A 16,144-nucleotide genomic window follows, 5' to 3' on the forward strand; every position below is an offset into this window, starting at 1 on the left:
TGTAAGTCTGTAAGGAGTTGGTACGTTATCCTTTTGACTGTGTGAGTTTCCTCCGGGTGCCCTGGTTTCCTCCCACACTCCAAAGGTGTCTGGATTAGGAGTAGTGAGTTGTGGACGTATTATCTTGGTGCTGGAAGCGTGGAGACACTTGTGGGCTGCTGCCAGCAAAATCCTCAGGAGTGTTGGTTGTTAAAGCAAATGACGCAGTTCATGATGGATTTTCTGTGTGTTTTAATGTACTGTGATTAATAAATCTGAATCTGGCTTCTCTGCACAATTCACTGTGGAGTTACAGAGTCAAAGCGCAATCCAACACACTTACTGGCCCTTCAGCCCAACTTGGCTACTGTACTGTTCAATGTTCTACATATTCTAATCCATACATTGTTGGAATGTGCGAGGAAACCCACACGATCACAAGGAGAATGTACAAACTCCTCACAGACAGTGCCGGTTAATTGGCTGGTGTGGGCATAAGGGCCTCTAAATTTAAAAAAAATGAAATAGGTCCCTCAAATTTCATGCCCGAAGGCACCATTGACACACGGACTGTCACAGGTAATGGGCGTGAGCCACGGGGCCCTCGGGCGTCGGTGGGGGCAGGTTACGTACTGCGGCAGGATCTGGTAGAGCAGTGCCTCGGCCTTCCGCTTCTCCTCCAGGTATGCCTGCGTCCGGTCCTCCACCAACTCCTCCAGGTTGTTGGCGTACTGCTCCATCCTCGACAGCAGGTTGTTCAGGATGTTGGAACTGTTCTCCCTGTGGGATCCAACCGGACAGAGGGAAGTTCTGAATCATTATCAGGTTTATCATCACTGGCATATGTGGTGTAATTTCCTGTTTTGCAGCAGCAGAAATTTAAAAAAAAACCTATAAATTACAATAAGAAATATATGTAGATAAATGTTTTTTTTAAATAATGCAAAACAAAAGCAAAAATAGTGAGGCAGTGTTCATGCGTTTATGGTGCGTTCAGAAATCGGATGGCAGAGGGGAAGAAGCTGTTCCTAAAATGTTGGATGTCAGTGTTCAGTGCGATCTCAAGTTAAAATTCAAGTTTATTGTCATTCAACTGTACACCTGTATATCACCAAGCGGAAAAACGTTCCTCTGGACCACGGTGCACAACACAGTACATATAACACACACACAAACAACACCTAAAGTGATATTACCACAAATAAATTAACAAATAATAAGGTGCATTTACGACACAAGTTTTAAAAAGTGAACAGTATAATGCACTGATATTTCATACATGGTGAGACCTGTTTGGTGGCGGTCTCACGGCCTGGGTGGGGGGAAGACGCTGTTTCCTATCCTAACAGTCCCTGTCCTAATGCTTTGGTTACCTCCTGCCTGATGGTGAAGGGGGGGTCAAACAATTGTCGGATGGGTGAGAAGGATTATTGACAATGCTAAGGGCCCTTGGCAACACTCTGGATAAATATCTCTGATGGGTGGAAGGACGACCCCCATGATAGTAACGAGAAGAGGGCATGACGTGGGTGATGAGGGTCCTAAATGATGGATGTCACCTTTTTGGGGCATCGCCTCAATTGGGGTGGGAGGGGAGGTGCGACTAATGGCCACGATGAAGTTAGTTGAGTCTGCAGCCTTTTCCAATCCTGTGCAGTGGCCCCTCCGTACCAGGCGGAGATGCAACCAGTCGGAACGATGTACCAAATCTCCTCGTGAAATATGGCCACTGGCGTGCCCTTGATTAAGTGTGCTGACGTTAATGAGGACAATTTTACTTTCACCACCTCACTCGATCTGGGCATCTAACTGGCAGTGCTGGCATTTGCTCACCATCACATATTGCCCCTCCCCCCCCCGCTTACTGTGCCATTGGGCCATTGGTGGTAGGACCGTTTCTAGGGGCTGGTAAGGGTCTGCCAAGCATACTGCAGTTACGTAGAACATAGATCATTATAGCACAGTACATGTCCGTCCATCCACGATGTTTTGCCAACCTTTTAACTTGCCTCAAGATCAATCTATCCTTTCCCCTCTACGTAGCCCTCCATTTTCCTATCATCTGTGTGCCTATCTGAGGGTTTCTGCCTCTACCACCACCCCCGGCAAGTCGTTCCACACACTCACCACTCTCTGTGTAAAGAACTTATCTCGGACATTCCCCCCCCCCGAGATTTTGCTTCAATCACCTTAAATTGTGCCCTCCCACATTAGTCCATTTCCGCCCTGGGAAAACGTCTCTGACTGTCCACTCCATCTATAGCTCAGATCACCTTGTACATCTGTATTAAGTCACCTCTCATTCTCCTTTGCTCCAAAGAGAAAAGCCCTAACTCGCTTAACCTACCCTCATAAATCATGCTCTCTAATCCAGCCGGTAAATCTCCTCTGCTACCCCCTCTAACGCTTCTATGGTTACAGTTGGGTGCAAAGGCATAATCTGCCTATAGCCAAAATAAACCTTATTTATAATAAAGTAGTATTTACAAGTGTAACATCCTGGTAAAGCTTTTACTGCTAATGTTGTAGGGCGTTTCATGTAATGGCCTTTCTGTAGGAGCAGTGTTTGGGTTAGATAGGAGATTCTTGGGAATGTGGGCCATCCAATCAGGAGAATGGAATGGGTGGTGGGTCTTTGTCTTTGTTTGGCGGGAGATGAAGAGTGAAGATGCTGGAGAGAACCAGTGGTAGGATTCGAACCGGTGGGGAAACACGTTTCGATGGAGCCAAGGTGCAGAGGTCTGCCGAGGATCAGTGACTATGGGTTTTGGAAGGTTTGAGCACCAACCTGTCCACAATTGACTGATTAATTATAATGCAAGCAACACACATCAAAGTTGCTGGTGAACGCAGCAGGCCAGGCAGCATCTCTAGGAAGAGGAACAGTCGACATTTCAGGCCGAGACCCTTCGTCAGGACTAACTGAAGGAAGAGTTAGTAAGAGATTTGAAAGTGGGAGGGGGAGGGGGAGATCCAAAATGATAGAAGAAGACAGGAGGTGGAGGGATGGAGCCAAGAGCTGGACAGGTGATTGGCAAAGGGGATATGAGAGGATCATGGGACAGGAGGCCCGAGGAGAAAGACAAGGGTTAATGCCCCACCTCCCCCTCGTACCCCATCCGTTATTTATTTTTATACACATATTCTTTCTCTCACTCTCCTTTTTCTCCCTCTGTCCCTCTGACTATACCCCTTGCCCATCCTCTGGTTCCCCCCCCCCCACCCTTGTCTTTCTCCCTGGGCCTCCTGTCCCATGATCCTCTCATATCCCTTTTGCCAATCACCTGTCCAGCTCTTGGCTCCATCCCTCCCCCTCCTGTCTTCTCCTATCATTTTGGATCGCCTCCTCCCCCTTTCAAATCTCTTACTAACTCTTCCTTCAGTTAGTCCTGACGAAGGGTCTCGGCCTGAAACGTTGACTGTACCTCTTCCTAAAGATGCTGCCTGGCCTGTTGCGTTCACCAGCAACTTTGATGTGTGTTGCTTGAATTTCCAGCATCTGCAGTATTCCTGTTGATTAACTATAATGGGTCCTTTTGTTTTTTTTTCTTTTCTTTACTAACTCTTTAGCTAAGTTAACGTTCACAAATATACATCCTTATAATTGTATGCAGTGTGTGATCTGTAGTTTTATACTGAGTGGGGGACGTCAACCCCTCCAGTTCACTGCCAAGCCATCCTGAGCTGGAGGTAGAATGTCATTGCTGGGTCAAAATCCTGGCAGTGCTCCCACCCCAACCTCATCCAGACAGAGAGCTGGATCTTCCCAGCAGTAATCCGGATCCGGGATGGTCCTTCCAGCATTGGACATGGACCAAGGAAGCAAAGGGACCAATGAGGTGGGAAAAGCGGCCAATCTCTGATCTCTCGGCCATGGAGAGGCAGACACACCTGTTGAGTTTGCGCAGGAGGTCTTTGATCTGGTTGAAGTCGGGCCTCTCCAGGACATCCTCGGACCAACAGCGCTGCATCAACAGACTGATCTCCTCCATGCTCGTGTCTGTGCTTGGGCGGAAGGGGGGCCGCTGGTGACCCTTCACCTTCTCGATAATTTCTGCCACATAAGGGAACAGTTACCACAAAGCAGAGAGAGGGGTATTGGGGAGGGTGGGGGGAGAGATGGAGAAAGGAACAGATGGTTTCATTGTCAAGACAGAAGGCAGTGCTTTCCTCACTCACAGTCAGGGACGGATCCAGAGAGGAAGTGTTAAGGGACTCCCAATCTCCTCATCGGTCCTGTTGCCAAGTGAGGATCAGTGTGTGTGGGACCCGTTCCCAGTGAGGGTCAGTGTGTGTGGGGACCCGCGTCCAATTGACGGTCAGTATGTGGGTGTCCCAAAGAGGGTCAGTGTCCCAAAGAGGGTCAGTGTGTGTGGGAGCTGTCCCCCAATGAGGGTCAGTGTGTGTGTGTCCCAGTGAGGGTCAGTGAGTGTGGGACCCGTTCCCAGTGAGGGTCAGTGTGTGTGTGTCCCAATGAGGGTCAGTGTGTGTGGGAGCCGTCCCCCAGTGAGGGTCAGTGTGTGTGGGACCCATTCCCAGTGAGGGTCAGTGTGTGTGGGGACCCATTCCCAGTGAGGGTCAGTGTGTGTGTGTCCCAGTGAGGGTCAGTGTGTGTGGGGACCAGCGTCCAATTGAGGGTCAGTGTGTGTGGGACCCGTTCCCAGTGAGGGTCAGTGTGTGTGTGTGTGTGTGTGTGTGTGTGTGTGTGTGTGTGTGTGAGACCCTTCCCGTGATAGCGAGTGTGTATCGGACCCATTGCCGGTGAGGATCAGAGTGTGTGGCACCTGTTTGCAGTGAAGGTCAGACCCGTTCCAAGACAGATTGAAATAAACAAGGCATTTTAGAACTTGCTGAAAAATTATGTATATTAATCTTTCAAAAATATTTAAAATAGCAGCAGTTCTGAATAGTATTGTTATTGTAGCTATTTGCTATCAAATGTGTACACCAGGTCTGTGAGAATTTCAATGTCATTAAACGTCATGTGTTCTCAAAGCCATCCAGCATGAGACGTTTCCTGCAAAAAAATCTCACCGCTCCCTGGTTGTAAAGAAATCATTTGTTGCTTTGTTTGGCTGTAAAGAGAATCATTATTTTTTGTTTTTATTATGGGTTGGGTTTAAGGAATCAAGGGGTACCACATGCAATCAAAATCTTTGCAAGTGCCGTCTTGGGCACGTGTGCCATAGGTTCACCACCTCTGAGTTATCGACACTGAACCGATGTTCTGAGACCTTTGCTGCCTCCAGTGAAACTGCTGATAGGATGGGTCACCTCGGCACCAAGTCCTCCCAGTACAACTATCAATTCCTATTTTAGTTAAGAATTATCCCAGGAACGAAAGGGTTAACGTACAAGGAGCGTTTGGTGGCTCAGGGTCTGTATTCACCGGAGTTTGGAAGAATAATGGGGCTTTGGATCTCACTGAAACCAATCAAACATTGATAAGCCTAGATCGAGTGGACATTTGAGAGGATGCTTCCCATCGGTGGGGAGAATCTCGAACCAGAGGATACTCCCTCAGAATAGAAGGACCTCCCTTTAGAACAGAGATGAGAGGGATTTTTATAGCCAGAGGGTGGTGAATCTGTGGAATTTATTGTAACAGACAGCAGTGGATGCTAAGTCATTGGGTATATTTAAAGCAGAGGTTGGCAGGTTCCTGATTTGTAAAGGTGTCAAAGGTTACGGGGAGAAGGCAGGAGAATGGGGTTGAGAGAGATAATTGATTAGCCATGATGGAATGGTGGAGCAGACTCGATGGGCTGAATATCTGAGTTATGCTCCCTTATCTTATGGTCTTATTATGGGTGAGCACTGACACCAGGACATCAAGAACAGCTCTTCAGTTCAGTGTAATGTTTCACATAATGGACGACCCCGTTCTCTCCCCGTGTGTGGTGTGGGAGTCTCCGCGTTGATGGCGGGCTCACCCTTGGGACTCAGCTCCGTGCTCTCGATGTAGAAGGGCCCCTTCCGGAGTCCGACCTCCTGCAGGATGATGCCGAAGCTGTACACGTCTCCCTTCTGTGTTCCCGTGGAGGGACTCTCCATCCGCAGGATCTCCGGGGCGGTCCACAGCTTCTCTATCACAGGAAACAAGGTCAAGACAGTCAGGTAACAAGACAGTCAGGTAACAAGACAGCGAGGTAACAAGACAGTCAGGTAACAAGACAGCGAGGTAACAAGACACACATCAAAGTTGCTGGTGAACGCAGCAGGCCAAGCAGCATCTATAGGAAGAGGCGCAGTCGACGTTTCAGGCCGAGACCCTTCGTCAGGACTAACTGAAGGAAGAGTGAGTAAGGGATTTGAAAGCTGGAGGGGGAGGGGGAGATGCAAAATGATAGGAGAAGACAGGAGGGGGAGGGATAGAGCCGAGAGCTGGACAGGTGATAGGCAAAAGGGGATACGAGAGGATCATGGGACAGGAGGTCCGGGAAGAAAGACGGGGGGGGGGTGACCCAGAGGATGGGCAAGAGGTATATTCAGAGGGACAGAGGGAGAAAAAGGAGAGTGAGAGAAAGAATGTGTGCATAAAAATGAGTAACAGATGGGGTACGAGGGGGAGGTGGGGCCTAGCGGAAGTTAGAGAAGTCAATGTTCATGCCATCAGGTTGGAGGCTACCCAGACGGAATATAAGGTGTTGTTCCTCCAACCTGAGTGTGGCTTCATCTTTACAGTAGAGGAGGCCGTAGATAGACATGTCAGAATGGGAATGGGATGTGGAATTAAAATGTGTGGCCACTGGGAGATCCTGCTTTCTCTGGCGGACAGAGCGTAGATGTTCAGCAAGAGAGGACAGCGAGGTAACAAGACAGTCAGGTAACAAGACAGCGAGGTAACAAGACAGCGAGGTAACAAGCCTCCCTCCGCATTCACTCAAGGCATTTGGACAGAAGCCCATGAGGTAGAAAAGTTTAGGGCATTCAGCTCACCATCTGCTCACCCATTCAATCACAGTCAACTTTTTTTCAGTCCCACTCTCCCACCTTCTCCCCGTAACTCTTAACCCTGTCACCAATCACAAATCTGTCAATCTCTGTCTTAAATATACCCAATAACTTGGCCTCCACAGCTGCCTGTGGCAATGAATTCCACAGGTTCACCACTCTCTGGTGAAGAAATTCCTCCTCAGCTCTGTTACTCTGAGGCTGTTCCCTCAGTCTTTGACTCTCCTCCCGATAGAAACGTCCCTCCACATCCATGCTAGTGGCCTTCCAGTATTCAGTAGGATTCAATAGATTTCCTTCCCCCTCCCTCTCCCCACTTTACCTTTCCGAACTCCATTGAATATGGGCCCAGAGACATCAAATCATCTAACAAGTTTTTCATTCCTGGGATCATTTTCCTGGACCCTCTCCAGGGCCAGCACATCTTTCCTTAGATACAGGGCCCAAGATTGCTCACAATATTACAAATTTGCAGCTCTGCTTTTTTGTTTAAAATGGGATATGGGCCTGGTAGATATTTCCTTATTTCAGAAGGCAGGTCAGAGCTGACGACATAGCCACGAGGGTCACCTCTAAATGGGAAGATCTCCCACCCTGCAACAGTTTTACAACAATCCTGGAAACAAACAGGTTAGGTAGCAACACACACACACACACACACACACACACACACACACACACACACACACACACACACACACACACAGACACCAGACATCCCATCTCTCCCAGAAGTTCTGGGAGTCTCCCGCATATGAATAGTGTGAATAGTGACTCCCTGATGCCCGCAAATTATATACAATATCACGGAAATCAATTTTTTTGAGAGCGAGCGAGAGAGGGAAAGCAAGAGAGCGCGTGCGAGCGACGACGAGAGAGAGAGAGAGAGAGTGCGAGTAAGAGAGAGAGAGAGAGCGCGCCGTGGCAGAGTGCTCCAAAAAAATATATAAAACGTACGTCACCCCAGACTACACTAAAGTGTACCCCTGCCTAATAGAGGTCAAAATAATGACAGTGTTGCTCGCTGCACTGTTTGCAACAGTGACTTTTCTATTGCCCATGGTGGGTTAAGACTGTAAAAGACGTGTTGAGGTGAGTTTAACAGGTGTCATTCGTTCATTAGCATAGCTAACGTTATTTAAACTAGCTGGCCAGCTGCTAAGGAGCTACTCTATTGCAGACATCCCACCTCTCCCGGAAGTCTCCCGCAAATTGATGGTGCTACCTCCCTGAAATGAGTTTTTGCAGGGTGGGATGTCTGAGACACACACACACTCTGGAAGAACTCAACGAGTCAGGCAGCATCTGTGGAGGGAAGTGGACAGACACGGTTTTAGGCCAAGACTTTTGCTTCCCTCTCCACAGCTGCTGTTTGTTTTGCTGGGTACTTCCGGGTTTTTGTTGGATTCTATTATCTGTCGACCCCCACCCACCATCTCCCAACTGCTGCCGCTACCCCAACTCTCCCCTCTTCCACCTCTCCTCGCTGAGGTCCACCCATTGCTTGTTTGCTCTAACCCAAATGTTGACTGTCCATTCCCCTGACCTGCTGAGTTCATAGAACACAGTGCAGTACAGGCCCTTCGGCCCACAATGTTATGCCAACCCTTTAACCTGCTCCTAGATTAATCTAACCCATCCCTCTCACATAGCCTCCATTTCACTTTCATCCATGTGTCTACCTAGGAGTCTCTTAAATGTCCCTAAGTTATTTTTCCTTTAGCTACACACATATCCGCACCCACAGTTAACATAGAACTTAGAACAGCACAGCACAGAACAGGCCTTTTGGCCCAGGATGTTGTGCTAATCTTTTAACCAACTCTAAGATCAATCTAACCCTTCCCTCCCACATAGCTCTCCATTTTACTTTCGCCCATATGCCTATCAAAGAGTTTTTAAAAATGTCCCTTATGTATCTGCCTCGACCTCACAACACTGTCTCTCTTGCGTTACCCTGTTATACTTGCTATCTCCCCTCAGTCTGGATGGAGGCTCTTGATCTGAAACACTGGAGCCCATTTCCCCCTCACAGATGCTGCCTAACCTGCTGAGTTCCTCCAGCCTCTTGTTTTCCTGTTCCCGCACCTGCAGTCTCTTGTGCTTCCATGAACATTCCACGAAATTCATCTTTCTCTCCTGGACATTTTCCCCACTGATTTCCCCCAGTGGAGCAAGTCCGGGACAGGAAGTGGAATTCCACGGTGGCAAGCAGAGAGTTAACAGCGTGTTGGGGGGGGGGTGACTTTCAACCGCCAGCCTCCCCCCTCCCCTCGCCCACCCACAAAACGCGAGCCGATAGGCGGAAGGTAGCGGCCATCAGGCGACGCACTGGCATAGAGCAAGTGCTGGTCCTCAGAGCTGAGCGTGCACCGGAAGGTGGCCAGTCCATAGTCTGCAATCTTCAGCACAAATCTGCTGTCCACTACGCAGTTGGAGGACTTGAGGTTCCCATGGCAACCGATGACGCTGTTGTGGAGGAACGCCATTCCCTGCGAAGGGACGGGAAGAGTCATTGCGTTATACAGTAGGAAAACAGGCCCTTCGCCCCACTGAGTCTGTACTGATCATTAACCAATGTTGGGTCTGGTGACTTTTCATCCAGAGGGTCTCCAGAAGTCAAGAATGAGAAATAAAACTGGTTTATTGAGTACTATAGGAAAAGAAATGAAAAAAAGGACAAGAAAAAAACAAGAAGCCATTCAAAGTTCAAAGTAACTTATTATCAAAGTGCGTATATGTCACCATATACAACCCTGAGATTCTTTTTGAGTGTTTATTTTGAGTGTTATTAAAAAAAAGACCAAACAAAAGGAAAGGACTAGAAGTCATGGTTACATTTTAATAAAAACTATTGTATTAAAAATACACCTGTATCTGGAAGGTCCAACTGCGAGTCGCAAGAATTGCAAATCGGGGAGGTCAGGTAAAATCTCTATGGGTTCCAGCACATGTAGGGGTGAAGGGGAATGAGAGGGTGGATGAGTTGGCAAAGAGGGCGTTAAAGAAAGAAAATATAGAAATACACATTAGTATCAGTAAAGCAGAGGTTATGTGTGTAATCTGGGAAAAAAAATCAACCAAATGTGGCAAGAAAGATGGGACAGGGAGGGGAAAGGGAGGCATTTATATCAAATACAAAAAAGTGTTGCAGATACTAGGGTAGGTAGTGGAAACAGAAAAGAGGAAATTGTGTGGACTAGGTTAAGGCTGGGGCACTGTGCATTAAATAAAACATTGAAAATGATAGGGAAACACCAGACAGGATTGTGTGAGGAATGTCAGGAAGAGGAGTCAGTAGAACATGTAGTTCTGAGTTGCAGGAAGTATGGGATACAGAGAGAGATGATGAGAATTAAAGTAAGGGAGTTGGGGATGCAGGAATTCACATTAAAAGGGTTGCTGGGCATGGGTGAGAGAGCACAGGTCCGGGTATTTTTAGCTTTCTTAAGGGGTACAGGGGTTTTTTATAGGATATGACGGATAAACAGGAATAGGGTACTCAGATGGCCAAAGAGGGGAGGGTAAAGTGTGGTTTAGGGTGTGTGTGGTGTGTGTGTGTGTGTGTGTGTGTGTGTGTGTGTGTGTGTGTGTGTATGTATGTGTGTGAGAGTGACTGGGTGAAGGGATTTAGAATGCACGTCTATTGCACACTCCAGAGCAGAAGGTGGCGGTAATGCACCATTAAGCTGGGTGCCAACCGCCGTAAAACAAGACGGAGAGAGAGGTCCAACTGCTGGTGAGTCAGTATCCTGACAAAAACTACACCATGAGACAAAAGGACACTCCAAGCAATTCCACAAAAAGGTTATTGAAAAGCACAAGTCAGGAGATAGATTCAAGGAAATTTCCAAGTCACTGACTATCCCCTGGAGTACAGTTAAGTCAATCATCAAGACATGGAAAGAATATGGCACAGCTGTAAAATCTGCCTGGAGTAGGCTGCCTTGTAAAATAGAGTGATCATGCAAGAAGGGGACTAGTGAGGGAGGCCACCAAGAGACCTGTGACAACTCTGGAGGAGTTACAAGCTTCAGTGGCTGAGATGGGAGAGACTGTGCATACAACAACTGTTGCCCGGGTGCTTCACCAGTTGCAGCTTTATGGGAGAGTGGCAAAGAGAAAGCCACTGTTGGTTAAAAACTCACATAAAATCTCAGCTAGAGTTTGCCAGAAGGCATGTGGGAGACTCTGAAGCCAGCTGGAAGAAGGTTCTATGATCTGATGAAACCAAAACTGAGCTCTTTGGCCATCAGTCTCAGCGCTATGTTTGGTGTAAGCCAAAAACCGCACATAATCAAAAATACACCATCCCTACCATGAAGCATGGTGGTGGCTGCATCACGCTGTGGGGATGCTTCACTGCAGCAGGCCCTGGAAGGCTTGTGAAGGTAGAGGGTAAAATGAATGCAGCAAAATACAGGGAAATCCTGGAGGAAAACCTGATGCAGTCTGCAAGAGAACTGTGATTTGGGAGAAGATGTGTTTTCCAGCAAGACAATGACCCCAAGCATAAAGCCAAAGCTACACAGGAATAGCTTAAAAACCACAAAGTTAATGACTGGGAGTGGCCAAGTCATAGTCCAGAACTCAATCCAACTGAGAATTTGTGGCTGGACTTAAAAAAAAAGGGCTGTTTACTCTCAGTCTTCATGCAATCTGACAGAGCATGAGCAGTTTTGTAAAGAGGAAAGGGGAAAATTGCAGTGTCCAGATGTGCAAAGCTGATGGAGACCTATCCACACAGACTCAAGGCTGTAATTGCTGCCAAAGGTGTATCTACTAAATACTGACTTGAGGGGGTGAATACTTATGCAATCAATGATTTTGTGTTTAATAACTGTAATAAATTTAGACCAATTTGTAGAAATTTGTTTTCACTTTGACATGAAAGAATCTCTTCTGTTTTTTCAGACTCAATAAAGCCAAATTAAATCCGCTATTATTCAATAAAACAGGTAAACTTCTTGGGGGGGGTGAATTCCTTTTCTGGGCACTGTATACACTGTCACTGTCACTCAGTGTTTCTTTATTATATATTGCATTGTACAGCTGCCACAAAGTCAACAAATTTCACGACATTATCCTGGTGATATTAAACCTGATTCTGGTTCAGAGAATAATTTATGGATGTGACACATGCTGCACAGGAAAACTAAAAAACTTGCAGAAAACTTCAGAACCAGTTATACTGTAGTTACTGGAATAATTACATGCAATTAGATAAAAATGCAAGCATAAGAGAAGTTAAGCTACAAGAAAAATAATCATTTTACACTCTAATCCAACCCCACCCGTTTATAGTAATCCTCTTTCTGACCATCAGCACAGGAGCGTCTCACGGCTGTGCTGACTGTACACACGCCAGCTCTAATGCCAGATACAAATTCACCAAGGCGGCGCTGCTGTTAAATCACAGGTGCTGGTGAGTCATCTTACAGGAGAGGGATAGGACACCTGGCTGAGCCATGCCATAACTAATTCACGCTCAACATCAGTGAACCGAAAGAGCTGACTGGTGACTTTGGGAAGGGGAAGGGGAGTGACAGTCTGCAGACAGACAGACAGACGTACTTTGTTGATCCCGAGGGAAACTGAGTTTCGTTACAGTTGCACCAACTGAGAATAGAGTTTAAATATAGCAATAGAAAGCCATAAATAATTAAATAATAATATCTAAATTATGCCAGATGGAAATAAATCCAGGATCAGCCTGTTGGCTCAGGGTGTCTGACCCTCCAAGGGAGGAGTTGTAAAGTTTGATGGCCACAGGCAGGAATGACTTCCTATGACGCTCAGTGTTGCATCTCGGTGGAATGAGTCTCTGGCTGAATGTACTCCCGTGCCCAACCAGTACATTATAGATAGACAGATAGATGGCATGCAACTTGGACAGCATCCTCTTTTCCGACACCACCGTCAGAGAGTCCAGTTCCATCCCCACAACATCACTGGCCTTATGAATGAGTTTATTGATTCTGTTACTGTCTGCTACCCTGCAGTGGGGGTAATCAGCGGAGAGCAGTGGTAGCTTTAAATTCCTGGGCTTTAACATATTGGGTGATCTGTCCTGGGCCCAGCACATTGGTGTGATCAGCAGGAAGGTCTGCCAGTGTCATTACTTTCTTATAAGTTTTGGTTTGTCACTGAATACTCCAACAAGCACCTATGGATGTATTATTGAGATTATCCTGACTGTAAAGCACACAAACTCTTGTTGGGCTTTCCAGCCGGGTCCCAGTGTTGATTTTAACCGACGTTTGGATGACAAACTCCACCATTTTCATCAGGGATGTTGCCTCGACACGCCTGGTCCGGTGGTATATGTACTCAACTCCCATTGTCCATCCCTCTTCATTAGTCCTCAACCAGTCAGGTTTCTGCTGTCCCACCTTATTTGAGACCATACACCAGTTCTTGCTCGAGACTAACCAAACAGGAGGGACGGACGATGGGAATTGAGTACGTTTACCACCGGACGAAACATGCCCAGGCATCATCCTTGATGAAGATGGCGGAGTTTGTCACTGAAACTTTGGTTAAACCCGACACCTGGGCCCTGCTGGAACCCTGAGAAGAGTTTGTGTGTCATCTGTGCCAGGAAAGCACAGTCTGGTATGGCAATTCAAATGCACAGGAACGGAAGAAGCTGCAGAGGAGTGGACTCAGCCCAATGCATCACCGGCACACCCTTCCCCACTATCGGTCGTATCTACAGGAGACACTGCCTTAAGAAGGCAACATCCATCATCACAGATCCCCACCATCCTGGCCATGCCATCTCTCACAGCTCCCATCGGGCAGGAGGTACAGAAGCTTGAAGTCCCACACCACCAGATTCAGGAACAGCCACTTCCCTTCAACCGTTCAGTTCCTGAACCAGCCGGCACAACCCTAATCAACTACCTCACTATAGCAAAACTTTGATTACTTTGCACTACAATGAACTTTTTTGTTCTAATTTTACTCTTCCTTGAAAAAATTTGTGAAAATATTTTGTTTATAAGGCCATTAGCTATAGGGGGATAGTTAGGCCATTCGATCCATCCAGTCTGCTCCACCATTTCATCATGACTGATCCATTTTCCCTCTCAGCCCCAGTCTCCTTCCTTCTTCCTGTATCCCTTCATTCCCTGATCAATCAAAAATCTATCAACCTCTGCCTTAATATATACATAAAAACTTGGCTTCCACAGTCAGCTGTGGCAACGAATTCCACAGATTCACCAGCCTCTGGCTAAAGAAATTCCTTCTCATCTCTGTTCTAAAAGGATGCCCTTCTATTCTGAAGCTGCCCCCTCTGGTCCTCGACTCCCCCACCGTAAGAAACATCCTCTCCGCATCCACTCTATGGAAGGCTTTCACCACTTGATAGGTTTCAATTAGGGCATCCCTCATTCTTCTGAGTTCCTGTAAATATGGGTCCAGAGCCGCCAAAAGCCCTCCACATGACAAGCTGTTTAATCCTGGAATCATTTTCGCGAACCTCCTTGGAACCCTCTTATGGCCCTACATGGCCTGGATGGCAGTGGTCTTTGATGGTAAATTTAAAAACGCAAACACGAGGAAATCTGCAGATGCTGGAATTTCAAGCAACCCACATAAAAGTTCCTGGTGAACGCAGCAGGCCGGGCAGCATCGCTAGGAAGAGGTACAGTTGATGTTTTGGGTCGAGACCCTTCGACAGGACTACTAGCTCTTCTTTCAGTCAGTCCTGACGAAGGGTCTCGGCCCGAAACGTCGACTGTACCTCTTCCTAGAGATGCTGCCTGGCCTGCTGCGTTCACCAGCAACTTTGATGCGTGTTGTTTGATGGTAAATGTTGTCTTCTTGAGGCAGTACCTCTTGCAGACTCTGAAGAAGGTGGGGAGGGATGTGTGTGCCTGTGATGTAGTGGCCTGAGTCCACCTCTCCCTGTAGCTTCTTCCATTCCTGACTGTTAATGTATTTCTTGTGAATGCTGCTTGTCCGATGCTCTGTGCCTGTGACACTGCTGCATGTTTTATTTTACACCTGTACGTATACAGTATTTATCTGTATTGTACAAGAGGGACTCCACTCTGATGGGAGAAGACTGTGGGACAATCGTTCTGAAACCGCTGTCCCAACCCCTTACTCTGCCTATATCTCTTGAAGAGGTAGATGGAGAGAGATAGAGATGGAAAGATAAGATGTTAATTCTGTTTCTCTCTCCACGGATGGAGCCTGACCTGCACTTCCTGGTTTTACTTCAGATTCTGGGCTATGAAAGAAACCTCCCATGCCTTACCTTGACAATGTCATTGATCAGGGAATATCGGAACATCCAGTCCAGGGTAATGCTCTCATTTTCCAGAATGTCCTGGAATACAAGAATGAAAGTTATCTACTCTTGCACCTTCGGCAGGTCTCTGAGGGGCTGCCACATTCATTGGAAGGAGACTGCAGGGGTCACGGGGAGGAGAGCAGGCAGACTTTGCGATGTTGGGAATGTGCAGGCTAAGCTTTAATGGCGCTGGACTCCATACCTGTAAACTCCCCCGGGGGCAGTACTCTGTGACGATGCAGATGTTCGGGAGATCAATGCAGACCCCGATGAATCGCGTCAGATGCTCGTTCTGCACATCCCTCATCTGCGGAGGGCCAGAGGAAAAAGAGCAGGATCAGAGGCAGGCTCTGAGAGGAAGTCCAGCCCTGTGTCGCATTTGTCCGAGCTCATGGGTGTGGGCTGCCAACACCAGAATAATGAGCAGTGGCACACTGAAGATGAACATCCCAATTGATCAAATATTCGCATGCACTCCCTCCCTACACAATCCCAATGGATCCAACCCTTCCCAGTTACTTCCACCGCGCACGATTCCAATGCAAGGCGACACTGTAGTATAGTGGTTGGCACAACACTTTACAGTACAGGCAACCTGGTTTAATTCCTGCCTGCCTCTGCCTGTAAGGAGTTTGTACGCTCTCCCTGTGACCGCGTGGGTTTCCTCCGGGTGCTCCGGTTTCCTCCCACAGTCCAAAGACATACCGATTTGTAGGTTAATTGGACACTGTAAATTATCCCGTGATTAGGCTAGGGTTAAATAGTCATAGTCATACTTTATTGATCCCGGGGGAAAAGTGGTTTTCGTTACAGTTGCACCATAAATAATAAATAGTAATAAAACCATAAATAGTTAAATAGTAATATGTAAATTATGCCAGGAAATAAGTCCAGGACCAGCCTATT

The 16,144-nt window shown here is 47.2% G+C and overlaps 1 protein-coding gene across 1 annotated transcript in view; it reads right to left on the reverse strand.

Annotated features, from left to right (window-relative positions):
* Positions 1 to 16,144, reverse strand: part of LOC134343037 (atrial natriuretic peptide receptor 1-like) — a 115,614-nt gene that overhangs the window by 40,234 nt on the left and 59,236 nt on the right. Inside the window, exons 11-16 of the mRNA XM_063041862.1 lie at positions 15,441 to 15,545; positions 15,203 to 15,274; positions 9,266 to 9,425; positions 5,913 to 6,065; positions 3,871 to 4,033; positions 613 to 759 (exon numbers count right to left, since the gene is read on the reverse strand). Of these exons, the coding sequence (XP_062897932.1) occupies positions 613 to 759; positions 3,871 to 4,033; positions 5,913 to 6,065; positions 9,266 to 9,425; positions 15,203 to 15,274; positions 15,441 to 15,545 (800 nt within the window). The remainder of the gene's footprint in view (positions 1 to 612; positions 760 to 3,870; positions 4,034 to 5,912; positions 6,066 to 9,265; positions 9,426 to 15,202; positions 15,275 to 15,440; positions 15,546 to 16,144) is intronic.

This window comes from Mobula hypostoma, chromosome 2 (genome assembly GCF_963921235.1).
Source record: "Mobula hypostoma chromosome 2, sMobHyp1.1, whole genome shotgun sequence".
NCBI classification, from domain to species: Eukaryota; Metazoa; Chordata; class Chondrichthyes; order Myliobatiformes; family Myliobatidae; genus Mobula; species Mobula hypostoma.